Genomic DNA, 19741 nt, shown 5'->3' on the forward strand with positions numbered 1-19741 from the left:
TTTACATAGCACTTGGCTGTCCTGTTATGAAGGTGAGAATTGTAAATATTTGAATAACTTCCGAAATAAATGCTTACCTTTCCTGACACGACTCTTTAAAACCGTATTAAACCTAAAACCAAAAATGGAATATATTGCAGCTTGCCAATCATTACATGTGGTGGCTGCATTAGTTTTCTCTGTTTGACTCTTTTTTTCCTCCTTAACACCTAATGATGTGACCAGTAATACACCTCCTGTATTAGAGTGCCCCGACTCTGGATGAATTAGGGAAGGGAGTATAAAGCTCAATACGCACTGGCTGAAAATAGTCAGGAACCGTTCAACTTTTGGCACGTGTACTGTATGGTACAGGTGTACAGCAGTGTGTAAAACCAAACCTGCTCTAACGACTGGCTTCTGTCGAAGGGACATGCTGGAAAAACCATAAGAGCTATGTACAGTATATGTTGCACACCTAACTTACTGTTCTATTATATAATTGAGATATTTCTTCCACACATCTTACTCTAGCCTGATAAAGGGTTCTGCGAGGCTCCAAAACACTGCAGAACATAATTGGTCAAATGTGATCCCGCTTATGTTTAAATAAGGCCCTGTCCTTAATCACACAGTGCTGGAGCCTGAGACTGTGTAGGGATGTCATACATATAGGATCTTCCTTAACAACTGGAAGCCATTTCAATCCCAGCCAGGAGTGGGGGGAACTTCACTGATGTGCAGGACTTTTTTTTAGCAAATATAGAATATCTAGAATCTGTTAGCATGACCATGTGAAAGCTGGCTTTTTCTTTTGTCCTGTCTGTACTGCTTTGTAACTGATATGGTCTCTGGATGCTTGAGATGCGCACTCTTGCTCCAAGTTAGTGATTCATTTAGTAGTTGAGGAAAGATAAAGTGACTGTCGCTGAAAGTAAATGTTAAAGCGGAACTTAACTTGCCTTTCCAACAGTCCCTCATAAGCATCTTCTCTGTGTTGGTTTTCGGCCATCTTCATTGGTCATGGTGGAATGACGTCTCTCCTGCTCATACGCAGAAAGCCGTCATTCTGGCACTCAGACTGCACATTCACAGCTATGTTCACAGCGCCAGAGAAGACAGCGAGCAGCTAGGTACTGGGATTTTCTTACAGAAAATCCCAGTACCTGCAATAAAAGCCTGCCTGCTTGCCCTTTGTTACAGGAGAACCTCAGTTCTGCTTTAAATAACAAATGTGTCTGTCTGTAAGTAAGAGAGTAGATCTCTTTCCCATCTCTCACTCCCTCTCTCTCCTTCCTTCCTCCCTCTCTCTCCTTCCTTCCTCCCTCTCTCTCTCCTTCCTTCCTCTCTCTCCTTCCTTCCTCTCTCTCCTTCCTTTCTCTCTCTCCTTCCTTCCTCTCTCTCCTTCCTTCCTCTCTCTCTCCTTCCTTCCTTCCTCTCTCTCTCTCCTTTCTTCCTCTCTCTCTCCTTCCTTCCTCTCTCTCTCCTTCCTTCCTCTCTCTCTCCTTCCTCTCTCTCTCCTTCCTTCCTCCCTCTCTCCTTCCTTCCTCCCTCTCTCCTTCCTTCCTCCCTCTCTCTCCTTCCTTCCTCTCTCTCTCTCCTTTCTTCCTCTCTCTCTCCTTCCTTCCTCTCTCTCCTTCCTTCCTCTCTCTCCTTCCTTCCTCCCTCTCTCTCCTTCCTTCCTTCCTCCCTCTCTCTCCTTCCTTCCTCCCTCCCTCCCTCTCCTTCCTTCCTCCCTCCCTCTCCTTCCTTCCTCCCTCCCTCCCTCTCCTTCCTTCCTCCCTCCCTCTCCTTCCTTCCTCCCTCCCTCTCCTTCCTTCCTTCCTCTCTCTACTTCCTTCCTCCCTCTCTCTCCTTCCTTCCTCCCTCTCTCTCCTTCCTTCCTTCCTCCCTCCCTCTCCTTCCTTCCTCCCTCCCTCTCCTTCCTTCCTCCCTCCCTCTCCTTCCTTCCTCCCTCCCTCCCTCTACTTCCTCCCTCCCTCTACTTCCTCCCTCCCTCTCTCTACTTCCTTCCTCCCTCTCCTTCCTTCCTCTCTCTCCTTCCTTCCTTCCTCTCTGTCCTTCCTTCCTTCCTTCCTCTCTGTCCTTCCTTCCTTCCTCCCTCTCTGTCCTTCCTTCCTTCCTCCCTCTCTCTCCTTCCTTCCTCCCTCTCTCTCCTTCCTTCCTCCCTCTCTCTCCTTCCTTCCTCCCTCTCTCTCCTTCCTTCCTTCCTCCCTCTCTCTCCTTCCTTCCTTCCTCCCTCTCTCTCCTTCCTTCCTTCCTTCCTTCCTCTCCTTCCTTCCTTCCTCCCTCTCTCTCCTTCCTTCCTTCCTCTCTCTCCTTCCTTCCTCTCTCTCCTTCCTTCCTTCCTTCCTCTCTCTCCTTCCTTCCTTCCTTCCTCTCTCTCCTTCCTTCCTTCCTCTCTCTCCTTCCTTCCTTCCTTCCTTCCTCTCTCTCCTTCCTTCCTCTCTCTCCTTCCTTCCTCTCTCTCCTTCCTTCCTCTCTCTCCTTCCTTCCTCTCTCTCCTTCCTTCCTTCCTCTCTCTCCTTCCTTCCTTCCTTCCTCTCTCTCCTTCCTTCCTTCCTTCCTCTCTCTCCTTCCTTCCTTCCTTCCTCTCTCTCTTTCCTTCCTTCCTCCCTCTCCTTCCTTCCTTCCTCCCTCTCCTTCCTCCCCCCCCTCTCTCTCCTCCCTCCCTCCCTCTCTCCCTCTCCCTCCCTCTCTCTCTCTCTCTCCTCCCTCCCTCCCTCCCTCCCTCCCTATCTCCCCCCTCTCTCCTCCCTCCCTCTCTCTCCCCCCTCCCTCTCCTTCCCCCCCCCCTCTCCTCCCCCCCTCTCCTTCCCCCCCCCCTCCCTCTCTCTCCTTCCTCCCCCCCTCTCTCTCTCCTTCCTTCCTTCCTCCCTCCCTCCCTCCCTCTCCTCCCTCCCTTCCTCCCTCCCTCCCTCCCTCTCCTCCCTCCCTCTCCTCCCTCCCTCCCTCCCTCTCTCTCCCCCTCCTCTCTCTCTCTCCTTCCTTCCTTCCCTTCCCTTCTCCTTCCCTTCCCTTTCCCCCCTCTCTCTCTAAACCTGTTACAGACTTGGAAAATTTAGACTGAACATGTGATTAAAAAAATGCATAGGTTACATTTGGTGAAAACCATTTTTTCTGAGTAGGTTTGGAGATAACGGCAGCTCTTTGTATACAAATCAAACTTGGCCCTTCCAATGCCCAAGCTTTTGCTCAAGTTGGGAAGATACAAATGCATGGTCTTCTAGAGGCTTAAAGTGTTACTAAACCTAGGACCCTGCATTCACTATATCTGGTCTCCCACAGTACACAGAACATGGAAATGCAATTATTTTAGTAAATATAAACTGCTAAATAACTTTTCTCAGCAGTTAGAGCAGTCTTGTGACTTCTATCTGTGACCAGCACTAGCTAAAGCTTGTAGGAGGAGTTTTCTTTCTGCTCTAGGAGGATGGAAAACCCCTGACCTCTGTCTGGACAGTGTTGATTGGCCCTGTGCTGATCACATGCACTCTCCCAAAACAAAAAACCTTTCTAGCAATATACACAAACTGAGCATGTGCATGCCTACAGTTCAGTCTGGAGATAAGTGGTGGTTGCTTGAAAAAAGGGAGGAACAGAGAAGAAGGGATCAAACAGCCTTTTTACACAATGTAGCGGATTAACCCCTTAGGTTCCACAGTGATTATAACAAGCATGCTTTACTGCATATACAGACTGATTTTACTGTTGTGGGTTTAGTAACACTTTAAAGAATATGGTACTTTTTGTTTCAGAATCAAAAACTGAAACTGGTATGATTAGGATTCGATTGGCAATCAGTGTTTAGTTTCTAGGCCCTTCTTAATTCTCTCTAATGGCGATCACATCACTCCATGCTTATTAAGGACATCCTGCTAAACAAGGCATGATTTGTTTTAAAACTTTATTTTTTTAAAAATGTTTTTATGTGATGAAAACTGTCTCAACCCTTTCAAGTAATTTTTAAAAGGTTTTGATGCTTGTTTGCTGTTTTGCTCACATGCCCTAGTATTGTCCAATGAACTGAAACCTACCTTTCTTTTCTTTTGCAGAGTAATAGCTATCCACCAATGTCAGACCCTTACATGCCTAGTTATTATGCTCCATCCATTGGATTTCCTTATTCCCTTGGAGAGGCAGCATGGTCAACTGCTGGAGACCCACCAATGCCGTACTTGTATGGACAGATGAGCAATGGAGAACACCACTACATACCGGATGGAGTGTTTAGTCAGCCTGGAGCTTTGGGGAACACTCCTCCTTTCCTAAGCCAGCATGGGTTTAATTTTTTTCCTGGGAATGCAGATTTCTCCACATGGGGGACAAGTGGATCTCAGGGACAATCAACACAAAGTTCTGCATATAGCAGCAGCTATGGATATCCTCCTAGTTCCCTTGGTAGAGCCATCGCTGATGGACAAGCTGGTTTTGGCAGTGATACTCTGAGTAAAGTGCCGGGCATTAACAGCATTGAGCAAGGAATGACCGGACTGAAAATTGGTGGTGATATGACAGCTGCTGTAACAAAAACTGTTGGGTCAGCTTTGACTAGTGCAGGAATGACTAGTATAGCTGCAAACAGTGTGCCCCAAGTTAGCAGTTCAGCACCTAAGCCAACCTCATGGGCTGCCATTGCTCGAAAACCAGCAAAACCTCAGCCTAAACTAAAACCCAAGGGCAATGTGGGTGTTGGTAGTACTGCAGTTCCTCCCCCACCTATAAAACACAACATTAATATTGGAACTTGGGATGATAAGGGGGCTGTTGTAAAGGCCCCACTCGCTCAACCAATTCTGCCTCCTCAGCCTGTAATTCAACAGCCTCAGCCATTAACTCAACCTTTACCAATGGTGCAAAACCAACTGCCTCAACAGCAGCTACAGCAACAACCACAGCAGCAACAAGGACCTCAGCAGCAGGCCCCAACACATCAGGTGCAGCAGCAGCTTCAAAACCGCTGGGTGGCACCTAGGAACAGGGGAGTGGGCTTCAATCAGAACAATTGCTCTGGGAATGAGAACTTTAGCTTAGGTGTTGTGCCTATTAGCTCCTCACCTTCTGGTGTTGAGGTTCACCCTGTACTGGAGAAACTGAAGGCCATAAACAACTATAATCCCAAAGACTTTGATTGGAGTCTGAAAAACGGTCGAGTGTTTATAATCAAAAGCTACTCTGAGGATGACATTCACCGTTCTATCAAGTACTCAATTTGGTGCAGTACTGAACATGGCAATAAGCGTTTGGATGCTGCTTATCGATCTTTGAATGGGAAAGGCCCACTTTATTTACTCTTCAGTGTAAATGGAAGTGGACATTTTTGTGGAGTTGCAGAAATGAAGTCTGTAGTGGACTACAATGCGTATGCTGGAGTTTGGTCCCAAGACAAATGGAAGGGAAAGTTTGAAGTCAAATGGGTCTTTGTGAAAGACGTTCCCAATAACCAACTGCGACACATTCGTTTGGAAAACAACGATAATAAGCCTGTTACCAACTCAAGGGACACTCAAGAGGTACCCCTAGAAAAAGCCAAGCAAGTTCTTAAAATTATTGCAACTTTCAAGCATACAACCTCTATCTTTGATGACTTTGCACATTATGAGAAGCGTCAAGAAGAGGAGGAAGCCATGCGTAGGGTAAGTGAATATCCGTTTGGGCTTTTTGACTACGTCATATGGCTATGTGCTCCCAGATATATTATATTTTGAGACCACATATTGAGCTATTTGACAGGCCTTTCTCATCATAAATGCCATTAGCAGATGTCCCATATTTTATCATTGAAAGTCACTGATCTTTACATAAATGTTTTTATTGTCTAAATAAAAATTCTACATAGTTTTCCAAGGTATTCGTAGATAAAAGTGAAGAGTTCTGATTGCATAAGCATCCTAGATTCCTATTTGTAAAATTAAGGCTGGCCATATACTATACAATTTTCTTTCCAATTTCTGCCCAATTTCCTTTAGATTTACCTTCAACTATGTAGGGCAAGGGCCTGCCTAATTGGATACAACTGAAAGTGTTGTTTGGGTTTGAACTATTATATGGTTTTTGGTAAATCTAAAGCAAAAATCTCAAGAAAATTGTATAATGTATGGCCAGCCTAAGTTTTAAAGTTTTAACACATCTCATTGCCATCAGAAGTAGAAATTGAAGTTCAGATGTGTGCACTTTAATTGCCACGTTCTCAAATGCAGTTGATTACTTTGCTAGGGGACATTTCTAAACAAATCTACTACTACAACTATTAAAGCAAGAAAAATGATTAAGGCTGAAATTCAGGGAAAATGGATATATACATTTGCATCAATTTTATGCACGTCCTAAGGTGTAACTTCAACCAAAAGGGAAGTTTTGCTTGTCTGCATCTCCCCCCTCCTTTTTAACATGTGGCACTTTTTGGGGGGGAGAGCAGGTACCTTGTTTTGACGGGTACCCACTCCCACTTCCATTCAGATTGCCTTTGCGATCAAGGCAGAAGTTCAGCCCCCCTCCTTCCCCTTCAGCCTTCTGGGACATATCAAAGGTCTCAGAAGCCTGCATGACCATCCACAAAGCTCAGCGTGGCTTGCGCATGTGCAATGGGAAACTGGTTATGAAGCCACAAGGCTTCACTGCCTGTTTACCTTTAGTTAAGTTGCTGGTGCCTGCACCAGAATCCTGAACCAGAAACCTGAAGAATCCGCTTGGGTGAGGACAGTGCTGGATCCCTGGAGAGGTAAGTGTTCTTATATCATAAGTCAGCAGCTACAGTATTTTGTAGCTGCTGACTTTTAATTTTTTAGTGTGGAGACTGGAGCTCCTCTTTAATGTGCGTTAATCTGTGTTTTAGCACACTTGTAAAATGCAGGTCAAAGCATAGACACACACAAAAAAAACAATTGCTTTTTATGTCTCCTGTTCACACTACAGTTCTATTTTACCTGCATTGCATTGCGTTAAAATGCATCATTTTATTTTTTTTGCGTCTGTTCATGCATTGACCTGAATTTAGCCTAAAAGCACCAGTCAGTGTTGGTTCTTTGCCTTCTGAATCTCAAACTTTGCAACCATGGAGACATGTCCAACACCCTATGAACAGTTTATTACCTAACCTTTGCTTGTCTTTTGTTTTGTATATAGTACATAACATAGCAGCAGTATATAGCCACCGGTCTAATGGCTAAATACACGGTTGAAAAACATATAAACTGTTACTTGCTAAAGGATTTGTAATTCTGTTCAGCAGTCTTGTGGTTCACATGTCTGTGACACACTACTTAGATAAGCAAGTGACAATGTTATTTATTGTTTCAGCTGTACATGTTCTTATTTGCTTGCTCACAGGATAATGATTCAACTGATACTAAGGGGCAGATAAATAATGCTACAAAAACTGCTGCTGTAACAGAGAACAAGTGTCACCCACCTGGTTCTGCAGCGTGACATAGTTGTGTAATTTAGAAGGTTGGTTAAAGCCTATTTTTACCTACAGAAAAAAAAATACAAAATAAACACAAGGGAAGCTACTTTACCTTCAGTGTGATTTCCTTTGCGCTTCTGTCTTTTGTTCAGTAGAAATCTTCCTCCTATGATGCCCTCCATGCAGGGAAGATAATACAACCCCAATTCCCCCAAGCAGAAATGTTGGAATGCTGTGTAAAATGTAGAAAACCTATCAGATGTATAAACCAGGGTTCTATGGAACCCAAGAGTTCCTCTACAGCAGTGGTTCTCAACCTTTCTAATGCCGCGACCCCTTAATACAGTTCCTCATGTTGTGGTGACCCCCAACCATAAAATTATTTTCGTTGCTGCTTCATAACTGTAATTTTGCAGTGGGAGGACTAGTGCCCCATCACTGATGTCAGTGGGATGAATAGTGCCCCATCACTGATGTCAGTGGGATGAATAGTGCCCCATCACTGATGTCAGTGGGATGAATAGTGCCCCATCGTTGGTATCGGTGGGAGGAATAGTGCCCCATCATTGGTATCGGTGGGAGGAATAGTGCCCCATCATTGGTATCGGTGGGAGGAATAGTGCCCCATCATTGGTGTCAGTGGAAGGAATAGTGCCCCATCATTGGTGTCAGTGGGAGGAATAGTGCCCCATCATTGGTGTCAGTGGGAGGAATAGTGCTCCATCATTGGTGTCAGTGGGAGGAATAGTGCTCCATCATTGGTGTCAGTGGGAGGAATAGTGCCCCATCATTGGTGTCAGTGGGGGGAATAGTGCCTCATCATTGGTGTCAGTGGGAGGAATAGTGCCCCATCATTGGTGTCAGTGGGAGGAATAGTGCCCCATCATTGGTGTCAGTGGGGGGAATAGTGCCCCATCATTGGCGTCAGTGGGAGGAATAGTGTACAATCATTGGCGTCAGTGGGAGGAATAGTGCCCCATCATTGGCGTCAGTGGGAGGAATAGTGTACAATCATTGGCATCAGTGGGAGGAATAGTGCCCAATCATTGGCGTCAGTGAGAGGAATAGTGCCCAATCATTGGCGTCAGTGGGAGGAATAGTGCCCCATCGTGGGTGTCAGTGGGAGGAATAGTGCCCCATCGTGGGTGTCAGTGGGAGGAATAGTGCCCCATCGTGGGTGTCAGTGGGAGGAATAGTGCCCCATCGTGGGTGTCAGTGGGAGGAATAGTGCCCCATCGTGGGTGTCAGTGGGAGGAATAGTGCCCCATCGTGGGTGTCAGTGGGAGGAATAGTGCCTCATCATTGGTGTCAGTGGGAGGAATAGTGCCCCATCATTGGTGTCAGTGGGAGGAATAGTGCCCCATCATTGGTGTCAGTGGGAGGAATAGTGCCCCATCGTTGGTATCAGTGGGAGGAATAGTGCCCCATCATTGGTGTCAGTGGTGGGAGGAATAGTGCCCCATCATTGGTGTCAGTGGTGGGAGGAATAGTGCCCCATCGTTGGTGTCAGTGGGGGGAAGAATAGTGCCCCATCGTTGGTATTAGTGACACAAATGATGGGGCACTATCCCTTCCACTGACACCAATGATACTTACCTTGCTGACTCCTGCTCCAGCCTGGGCTCGCTCTCTCCCTCTCCCATCTACAGCCTGCATACCTGGCTGCAGCAGCAAAATTTGCACTTACCTGTCAGCTGTCTTCCTTCTCTGGCCTCTCTCTTCACTCGTTCCTGCAGCTCCCTCGATCTTCTTCGATCTCCGTGCGCTGCCGCTCGGCTCCTCCTCTCCAAGCTCCACCTTCTCGCCGGTGATTGGCCGCCTGTGTGCCTCTCCTGAGCTACCGTTCCGGTGGCCAATCAGCGGCGAGGAGGCGGAGCTGTTGAGTGATCCCGGAGGTGTGGCCAGGTTACAGGGGCAGCATATCATCCCGCCCACAGATCGCCTGAGACCGGAGCTGTGTCTCGGTTCCTAAGACCATCGGAAATATGTGTTTTCCGATGGTCTTAGGCGACCCCTGTGAAATGGTCGTTCGACCCCCAAAGGGGTCGCGACCCCCAGGTTGAGAACCGCTGCTCTACAGGTTGCTAGGGGTTCCTTGAGCAAATTCAGCCTCTCAGATAAGTTCCCACTGACACCACTGATCTTTTTAGCGATCTGTAAGGGGGTAATTCTTCCCACTGACCATCACTCTGATGTATCAAGTTGTAGATCTAGTATTTTTTAACAGGGTTTCTTGAGACCAGAAAGTTATTTCAAGGGTTCGTCTGCTTTGAAAAGGTTGAGAGAGGTTTGTTTAAACTGGGAATGTACCATTTTAAGGGAAAAAAAAAAGATAAAAACCATTCTGTGGTCAGACAAATCGAAATGTGAATTTTTTTTTTTGGCAGACGTGGGTGCTGCATACTCTGAACTAAAGAGGAAAGAGACCTTCCTGCTTGTTGTCAGCCCTCAGTTCGCATCTGTGATTATATGGGAGTGCAAGGGCAGCATGCATGTCTGGAAAGGTACCATCAATGCTGAAAGATATATCCAGGTTTTGCATATGCTCCCATTCAGACAACATCTTTTTCAGGGAAGGCCTTGCATAATGCTAAACCACATACTACATCTATGACAACAGCATGGTAGTAGAAGAGTCTGGGTACTTAACTGGCCTGCCTGCAGTCCAGACCTTTCATCAAATGAAAATATTTGGCGCATCTTGTAATGAAACATATCAAGAAGATCCAGGACGGTTAGAATGGGACAACATTCCTCTCTCGATGCTCCAGTAACTGGTCTCCTTAGTTCCCAGACATTTACACAGTGGTGTTTAAAAGAAGAGGGGATGCTGCACCTTGGTAACTATGGCACTGTCCAAACTTTTTTGAGACGTGTTGCTGCCATAAATTTCTAGATTACATTATTTTTTTCTTAATGATGATTTCCATGTTTCCTTTCACTTTAAATAGTTCGTTTGGACCCAGCTGATCCAAACGAACTATTTACTTCACTAAGTTCAGTAGTGTCTCTAAGCAGTGTATGCACAGCATGTAGCTTCAGCTACAAACAGTACACAGTTCTGCTTGTGAGACGAGAAGACTGTCTCACATACAGAATCAAGAACAATGCAGAGTCTGAGAAGTGCTCAGCCATTCATAGGCAGCTTTGTGTTCTGTGAATGAATACAAAGCTTCCTCTGATTGGCTGATGGCCTCACACAATCTGCCTCAGTCAATCAACAGAAGCTATGCGTTTATTTAAAGAATAGAAAGCTGCCTATGAATGGCTGAGCACTGCTCATGACCAACTCTGCATTGTTCTGTGTGTGAGATGAGAAGACTCTCCTTCATTCATATAAGCCAGCTTTCATAAATGAAATTGGATCTTTGAATGGAAGAAGCAAATCTTTTAGTCATCTACCCATCCTCCATTCATAGATTCTCTCTCATTCACAGAAGCTGTAGTAACAGCTTCTATGAATGATGGAGCTGGGTGGAAAGGGTTGACATAGCTGGCCATTCTTCATGAGCGCTTGTGGACAGCTGCTCAGTGCTACTAACCCTGCCACACTGGAAGATTGTGATGGGGGTGAGGAAGGGTATCGGGAGACAGAAGATTTCTACTGAACTGGAAGACAGAAGCACAATAGACACGTTGCTGTGAAGGTAAGTAGTGTCCCTTGTGCTTATTTTGTGGTATTTTTTTTCCCCTCACATTTCTGGCAGGAAAACAGTCCTCATGTATATAGTTAGCTGTCTTGAAGGAACTGCGGTTTAGACAGATTGTGTGCATTTGTTTGAAGACTTGTTTACACTAGAAGCAGTCCTTGTCTCCCCTCCGAAAAACAATCTACTGTGGATCATGTTAGAGGGCAGTTGGCAGGTGTCTGGGAGGGTTCAAAGCCAGCACCACAGAACATTTGTGGTGCAGACCTGTTCACTTAAATCGGTTGCATTTGATGTTGGTAATGCCCCCCAAATGTGACATTGGAATCATTTTTATGCACCAATGGCATATTTCTTTTTTTTGGGGTTGGGGGGTGAAACTAAAGCTTAACAGATTATTTTTACCCCTTCTACATCCGAACATGTGAACAAGCCCTAATAGCACGTATGGTCTCCCAAGCCACTGTTTGGGAACTACTACTTTTTACTCTTAAAGTGTTACTAAACCAAGCAAATATAAACTGAAAAATACCTTTTCTCATCAGCAGTTAGAGCAGTTTTGTGACTTCTATCTGTATCCAGCAGAGCACTGGTTAAGATGTTACTAAACCCACAACAGTAAAATCAGTCTATATATGCAGTAGCGCACGCTTGTTATACTCACTGTGGTACCTAAGGGGTTAATTATATCTGCATTGTGTAAAAAGGCTATTTGATCCTTTCTTCTCTGTTCCTCCCCTTTTTCAAGCGACCACCACTTATCTTCAGACTGAACCGCAGGCATGCACATGCTCAGTTTGGTGTGTATTGCTAGAGATATTTTTTTTTTCTTGGGAGAGTGCATGTGATCAGCACAGGGCCAATCAGCACTGTCCAGACAGGTCAGGGGATTTGTATCCTCCTGCTCTGCTGGTCACAGAAGTCACAAGAATGCTCTAACTTCTGATGAGAAAAGCTATTTAGCAGTTTATATTTACTAAAATAATTACATTTCCATGTTCTGTGTACTTTGGGAGACCAGATATAGTGGATGCAGGGTCCTGGGTTTAGTAACACATTAAAGCTTGTAGGAGGAGTTTTCCTTCTCTCACTACCCTGAGATGAGAGATTGCATAATCCCTGACCCTCTGCATGTGATCAGCACAGGGCCAGTCAGCGCTGTTCAGACACTCTCCCAAGAAAAAACTTGCAGTATGCACCAAACTGAGCATGTGCACAGTGTCCCTGAGGCTGTATCCTATCAAGAAATGAAATGGGGAATGTAACGGAACCGACCCAGACTGCGCTTGAGTACTTCCGTTAGAATACTGTTTCCCTGTCCGAACACCGACAACCACAGCCGACCATACAAGACTAGACGACACCAGTCTTGAAGTAAACCAGGAGGTAGACTAGTTTATGTGAACACAGATACAAGATATATACACTCAGAGGACAATCCCCTCTCCCTGCATAATAACACAGGGCGGGGCAATCTACATTTAGTAAGGAGACACACAGGTATTCAAACTTCACACCAGCAGACAGTCCCATCAGGGGGGAGGGCTGCTGGAGACCCCCCCCCCACTAAGCTAATACACATAAACACATACATCCCATAATAGTTTGCTCCCAAGCCGGACAAACAATAGAACAATGGGATGCAGCCACATAACATTAAACAATCAACAACCCCCCCACCCCACCTATCTCCTAAACATGTCTACACAGTCTAAGACAAAGCACACAAAATATTAGGACAGATCACCCTGTACCCCTAACAGGCACAGGGTGATTTACACATAAGAGGGATATGGGGAGCTGGGTTCCATGAGCCCCCCACCCAAAGTGACTCCCGTCACAGGGAACGTGGAAGAAGGGGAGGATCAGAGAAGACAAAATCAAACATCTTTTTTACACAATGCAGAGGATTAACCCCTTAGGTTCCACAGTGGGTAGAACAAGCATACTTTACTGCATATACTGACTGATTTTACTGTTGTGGGTTTAGTAACACTTGAACTTTACAGGGGCTCTTCAGCCCTTCAGTCTTAGGTAAGCACAATGAAAACATTTTTATGCACACAGAGCTCTTCCTTTGTGTTGATTTCAGCCAATTGGCTATGAATTGTCATTGTGTATATACAGATAAAAAATGTGCCACAGGCATTCTTAGCTTTTACAAAGTGTAAATGTTTTAAATGACATAATTCGTGTATAGCTATAAATCCAGTTGGTGATTGATAGTCTTTGCTTTAGCATGGCCTTGCTTTTTCTGAGCTGAGTAAAGCAATCCTGTAGCACGGTAAAGAGGTTCCCCACCATAAGGACTAGGCCAAGGCTTCTCAATCTTTCTGTATTAGAATGCTTACAGTATACACCAGCAGGTGGCTCTGAACTCCACTCCTTTCAGTGGTTTCATGTCTAAATGTGCATGCTTTTCTGGGAATGTTTTGGGGCTGATTGTCTGTCTGCTGGCAAACCTTTTTTTTTGCATGAAATTCAATGCAGGTCTGCAATTGAAAATGAAAAAAAGTTCAAACCTGCCACGTGTCCCCTTTGCTTACAGTATTATATTTCTGAAGGTATGCATAGAAAGAACAATATTCTGAGCTTTAACTTGTGCCTAGTGTAAAGTTATCACCTAAAAGCTGTATAATCAGTCCAGAAAGATACTTTTTGTAATGCATGTGCACCATCATTCGAGTCTTTTATATGACAATTATGATTTATTTATTACAGCTACTTATACAGCACTGTCAATTTACGCAGTGCTTTACATATATGTTGTACATTCACATCAGTCCCTAACCGTCCAGGAGCTTACAATCTAAAGTCCCTAACTCACATTCATACATGCACATTCTAGAAGCAATTTAGACAGACCGTTAACCTCCCAGCATGTCTTTGAAGTGTGGGAGGAAATCGAAGTACCCAGCCCCTAAAAAGTGGATCGTTAGCTAAAACGTTTTTATTTTTTTTCTTTAGAATAGAGTGTGAAAGTCTTAGAGCTCGACTCAAAATATATATATTTTTTTCTTTAGCTTGGTGAGGAATAATTTATCATTGTCTGAGATTTCTTCTCACTCCTTTCCCTGTGAAACTGTTGGCAACATAAGAAGCGAGAAGAAATCTCCCCAGTATTGTTAAAAAAAAAAAAAAAAAAAAAGAAAAGAAATGACAAAGTTCTAAGTCCAACAAGAAGGGGAATTTACTTAACGCTCCGTGCACACTAGCATAAAAATAAGCTCCTAGCAGCTGTTTTGAGCTTTTTTTTTCTGCCTCTAGATACTAATAGTGTTATCTTATGTGTCCATGCAAACTATTTTAGTCCAGAAGCATTTTTTGAAGCATCAGCTTCTAGAAGTAGAAGAAAAAAATTTATTTTTTGCATTTTTGAAAGCGATTTGCCGACAGAAAAGACTGCTCCTAAATACCCGTTTCCAGCATTTATTTCTTCTCAGCAGGTGGCATCATTAACCACTTCCAGTCTGGACACTTTTACCCCCTTCCTGCCCAGGCCAATTTTCAGCTTTCAGTGCTATCACACTTTGAATGACAATTGCGTGGTCATGCAACACTGTACCCATATGAATTTTTTAGCATTTTTTTTGAGACAGATAAAGCTTTATTTTGGTGGTATTTATTCACCACTGGGATTTTTATTTTTTTTTTGCTATGTAAATGAAAAAGTCCAAAAATTTTGAAAAGTGTTTTTCTTATAAAAATTTGCAAATAAATAATATTTCATCATAAATCTTGGCCAAAATTTATTCCGTTATCTTTTTAGTAAATAAAAAAAAAAGAACCCAGGAGATGACCAGAGACTGCGGACATAGTACAGGAGAGGACCAGAGACTGCGGACATAGTACAGGAGATGACCAGAGACTGCGGACATAGTACAGGAGATGACCAGAGACTGCGGACATAGGACAGGAGATGACCAGAGACTGCGGACACGGTACAGGAGATGACCAGAGACTGCGGACACGGTACAGGAGATGACCAGAGACTGCGGACACGGTACAGGAGATGACCAGAGACTGAGGAAACAGTACAGGAGATGACCAGAGACTGAGGACACAGTACAGGAGATGACCAGAGACTGCGGACACAGTACAGGAGATGACCAGAGACTGCGGACACAGTACAGGAGATGACCAGAGACTGCGGACACAGTACAGGAGAGAACCAGAGACTGCGGACACAGTACATGAGATGACCAGAGACTGCGGACATAGTACAGGAGATGACCAGAGACTGCGGACATAGTACAGGAGATGACCAGAGACTGCGGACATAGTACAGGAGATGACCAGAGACTGCGGACACAGTACAGGGGATGACCAGAGACTGCGGACACAGTACAGGGGATGACCAGAGACTGCGGACATAGTACAGGAGATGACCAGAGACTGCGGACATAGTACAGGAGAGGACCAGAGACTGCGGACATAGTGCAGGAGAGGACCAGAGAACTGCGGACCTGTGGGGAGCAGGTACCCAAATTTGACAAGTACCTCCTCCCACGTCCGCGGAGTTGTCCTCCATCCCCGTCTTCTGAGACACGTGACAGGTCCTAGCAAACTGCCGGACCATTCACAAAGCGCAGCACTTCTTGCACATGCACAGTGGGCACCCGGCTGTGAAGCCGCAAGCTGTCACAGCCGGGTGCCCACATTAAAGATTCCGGCGCCAAGGACAGAAGACAGTGAGGACTCTGCTGGACCGAGGAACAGATAGGACCAAGGAGCAGGCCAGCCCGATATTCTAACACAGTGGCGGGAATACCGGGCTGGCCGCTCCATATTTGCTCCATAAGACGCACAGACATTTTCCCCCATTTTGTGGGGGAAAAAGTGCGTCTTATGGAGTGAAAAATGCGGTAAGTGAAAAATAAAGGATTCTATGGCTTAGTCTCAGAAAAAAAAGGTAACATTTAGGCCAGTCTCCTACTGTACAGTATATATCTTCTTGTAGAGTGAACAGAGAATGCCTAAGGTGGCCAGTGTACACAGAGCCCTCCCGTTTTTCTGTGCCTTTACAAAATTATACACTTTTTTGATAGTTTACCATAGGAAAATCATAAATGAGGTTACAGGTAATGTGCTTCAGAAAAATCATTGTTTTAAAAAAAAAAAATATATATATAAAAGGTACAGAAATATCAGTTTCCAGCTTGTGTGATTTTTTTTTTTTTTTTAAAAACTCACCTCAAGGTAAACATTTGCTGATTTTTAGATACGTGGGTGCAACATATTAAGTCCTCCTGCACACATACATAGCAGTTCTTGTATGTTGAGGTGTAAAAACCCTGGTGCTTGTGTGTACGGCACCTCTCCCCAAATGCAATAGTGGAGCTGGTAAGTGTCTGTGTACACGAGGCCTTAGAGCTCAATTAGTAGTTCTTCTTTATCTATTAATATAATTTGATGAATGGTGTGGTTCCTTTTTATAATGGTCTCTTTTATTTATTTTTTTTTATGATTACATATATTTAATATATATTTATTTGTGTCTACAGGATAGACCCCCTCCCCCACCCCCCCCCAAATGGGGCAAAAATAAACCTGGATGGGGGGGGGGGATTAATTATTTCATGACTCAGAATTAAAAATGGCATGGCTTTACTTGTACTTTAAAAATGTAATTTAGATTTCAGTGCTGTGATGGTTTGAATCACATTTTTTCAGTCATGCAACACTGGAGACTGAGAGAACGTTCTCTTTTAGTATTTATTAACTGCTGAAGTTTTTTTTTTTTTAAACTATATAACGGGAAAAAATAATTTAAAAGGTGTACTTACATTTTTCAGTGTTGCATAACAAGAAAATGCTCAAAATTGTAAATTTTTTTATTTGCATATAAATTTGCCATACATTGGTACAAGAAAAATACATTTTTGTGTAAACAAATTAGACAGACTAAATAAAAATGTGTACTTTTGAGTTACAATAAAACTTTTATATGAACACTGGTCAGAAAATGCTTTATTTTTACATCTTTTTTGTTATTGATTCCATAGAAGAATAAAATGAATTTTTAGCAAAACGATATTTTCAAAAGAGAACCTAATTTTCTCAACATTTTCTTTCAAGAATACGAGAATGGTTAAGAGATCATACAAACCTGTTATAAAGAAGTACTTATCGAAGCAGTCATTTTTGTGTGCATGAACATCTCTAGATCATGTCTTGTGGAGGATTTTGGCATAATCTAAGTTTTTTTTTTTTTCTTTTTCCAGGAGAGAAATCGAAACAAACAATAATTCTGTGGAGTAAATCTTCTAAAAACAACACTAATGATGCAGACTCTGGAATTCGCCTACTTTGTTGAAGAAAACATAATTAATGCTTTTTATTTCTGCTTAAGGCATCATCTTTGAACACTTTAACATGAATTTGACTTTTTTTTTTCTCTCGCATAATTGTTTTCATCAGTGCATCTGCCGTTGTATCTCACCAAACACACCTGAGAACTTTAACTTTGTCAAGCACTTTCTGTCCTGAAGCTTTTACCAGTATCTGCTGTCTTTTTGTAATCAAGCAATCTAGCAAAGACGCAGGAGACTCGTTATAATCGCAAGGATCCTTCCCTTGTTTTGGTTTGTTCAATACTAACAACTATTAGAAAATTGGGTAGTCACTGATGTGAGATTCACATGTCTTCATTTATTTTATTCTATTTTTTTTAATGTCTTTTTTTCGTTTTTTCTTAGTTGTTGAAAGAATGAAATGAAATTGATTCATGCCATATTTAATTCAGGAGTACACTCTAGCTGTCTATCAAGATTATTTTAGTGGCATTGATATGGCAAACCAAGTTTTAAGACTGCAGATTCAGTAGAGATTTATGTATCGGCTGTTTTGGTGTAAGAATGTCTAAATTCAGCTTTGTGGCCACCTCCCTTTATTGCACATTTTAAGCGTCTTTAACATTGTCTGATCTAGAATAGGACTCATATTCACAAGCTTGGATTCTTCTGTGTCAATTGGAATGTGTTTTTATTTACCTGCTCTCAGACACAGTGATCTTCACATGAAATTGGTGGTTTTGCCAGCCCAGTTTATCAATATACAGGACTTCTTCCAGCGCAGAGACCTGAATGAAATGTTGCATGACACTTTGTTCATGTCTGCCCCTGGACAACTTTTTTCTGCATAGTCAGGGGCTGCCATAGTGGCGCTAATCTCTGCAGTGTACTTGAGATGTCAAACCATATTTTCTGAATGTACCAAACTCCCTTGGCTGTGGAGATGCTACCCATATCCCTTATGTGTCACAAAGGGAGACAGTTGCTGTACTAACACATAAATGATGTTTAAAAAGTAAATACAGGAGGGTAAAAAAGCAAATTTAAAACACCATGCAAATGTTAACAGTCAACCTGTCCTTAAATGAATTTCCAGTTTTGCATTTAAATTTGAGAAAATCCCATGTGTGTGTTACTGTTTACACAGCATGTCTAAATAAATAAATAAATAAATAAAAAAAATATGTCTCAGGAGTAGGCCTTATGACTGACTGCAGGGATTTTTGAACTATGTCAGAGTGAGTCTGTTTTCTCCCATTACCATATGTTGCAGGAAGCCCAGCTTCTAATGCCCTAATGAAGAATTTGGGCCAATGCTTTTTTTTTTTTTGCCCTACTTCTCCTGTAGGTCACAGGAGTACACTTCGTTCTGCACTCCAGTGACTCTTTTTCAGCCGTCAGCAGGCTAAAGCTCACTGTCACAAAAATAAAACACACTGAATGGATAATTGTTGTATACACACTCTGTGCAGTCAGCTGTGCGGGGCAGGCTTGTGCGCTGATAAATTCAGAGCCCATGAATCCACGTGATTCAAAAACATTTATTAAAGCATAAAAAAAGTCTCACATGGCGGTACACAGCATACCAATTGTTGGTCAAATCCAGGCTGAAGGCAGATGGGATGTGCCAGTCTGACTGAACAGGCAGATGGGAACCGTGACAGCAGACTGTCTGCCATGGCAAGATAGAACTCGTGTTTCCGGAAGTGATGTCATCAGAACCCGGAAGTAGTTAGCCATGCCGTAAGGTCTGCTGGAACACACCAGGGAGAATGCCTAGAGCCTATGCCAGGATAACATGTTTCGGGATACAAACATTTTCCCAATCCGTTTGCTCAGACTGGATTTGACTAACAATTGGTATGCTGTGTTGCTCTATGTGAGTCATTTTATGCTTTATTTAAAGCAAGGGTCTCCAAACTTTACAAACAAAGGGCCAGTTTACTGTCCTTCAAACTTTAGGAGGGCTGGATTGTGGCCATTGGGAGCAGAAAAGGTACCAACATCAGTTGGAAAAAAAACAATGCCCCAACATTGGTGTCATTGGGAGAAATTGTGCCCCATCATTGATGTCATTTGGAGGTACTGTGCCTTGTCATTGGGAGAAATTGTGCCCCTTCATTTTCGTCAGTGGGGGGGAATTATGCCTCATTGTTGGTGTTAGTGGATGAAACAGTGCCCCAAAGGCTGGATAAAAGCAAGCAAAAGGCCGCATCTGGCCCCTGGGTCACAGTTTAGAGACCACTAATTTAAAGGATAAGTTCACCTCTGGGAACATGTTACATGTTCCACCTGTTTTTAGGGTGGAACATGTAGCATTTTCCCATAGCGCTGTGGAGGTGCCGTGGTAGTTAATTGAAGCTTATTGTCAGGATATCAGCTCTTACATCCCGTACGGCAAGCAGATATTCTGACAG

General features: G+C 43.6%; 1 protein-coding gene across 2 annotated transcripts in view; it reads left to right on the plus strand.

Annotated features, from left to right (window-relative positions):
• The window catches only part of YTHDF3 (YTH N6-methyladenosine RNA binding protein F3), a 45611-nt gene extending 27093 nt beyond the window's left edge, over window positions 1–18518 (plus strand). For both annotated transcript variants that reach the window (XM_089685326.1, XM_089685324.1), the window contains exons 4-5: window positions 4035–5615; window positions 17256–18518. In XM_089685326.1, the coding sequence (XP_089541452.1) occupies window positions 4035–5615; window positions 17256–17279 (1605 nt within the window). In that variant the 3' untranslated portion in view covers window positions 17280–18518. The remainder of the gene's footprint in view (window positions 1–4034; window positions 5616–17255) is intronic.
• The last annotated feature ends 1223 nt before the right edge of the window (window positions 18519–19741 follow it).

This window comes from Staurois parvus, unplaced genomic scaffold (genome assembly GCF_062004578.1).
Source record: "Staurois parvus isolate SC_StPar_1 unplaced genomic scaffold, SC_StPar_1.0 ptg000371l, whole genome shotgun sequence".
Lineage (NCBI taxonomy): Eukaryota > Metazoa > Chordata > Amphibia > Anura > Ranidae > Staurois > Staurois parvus.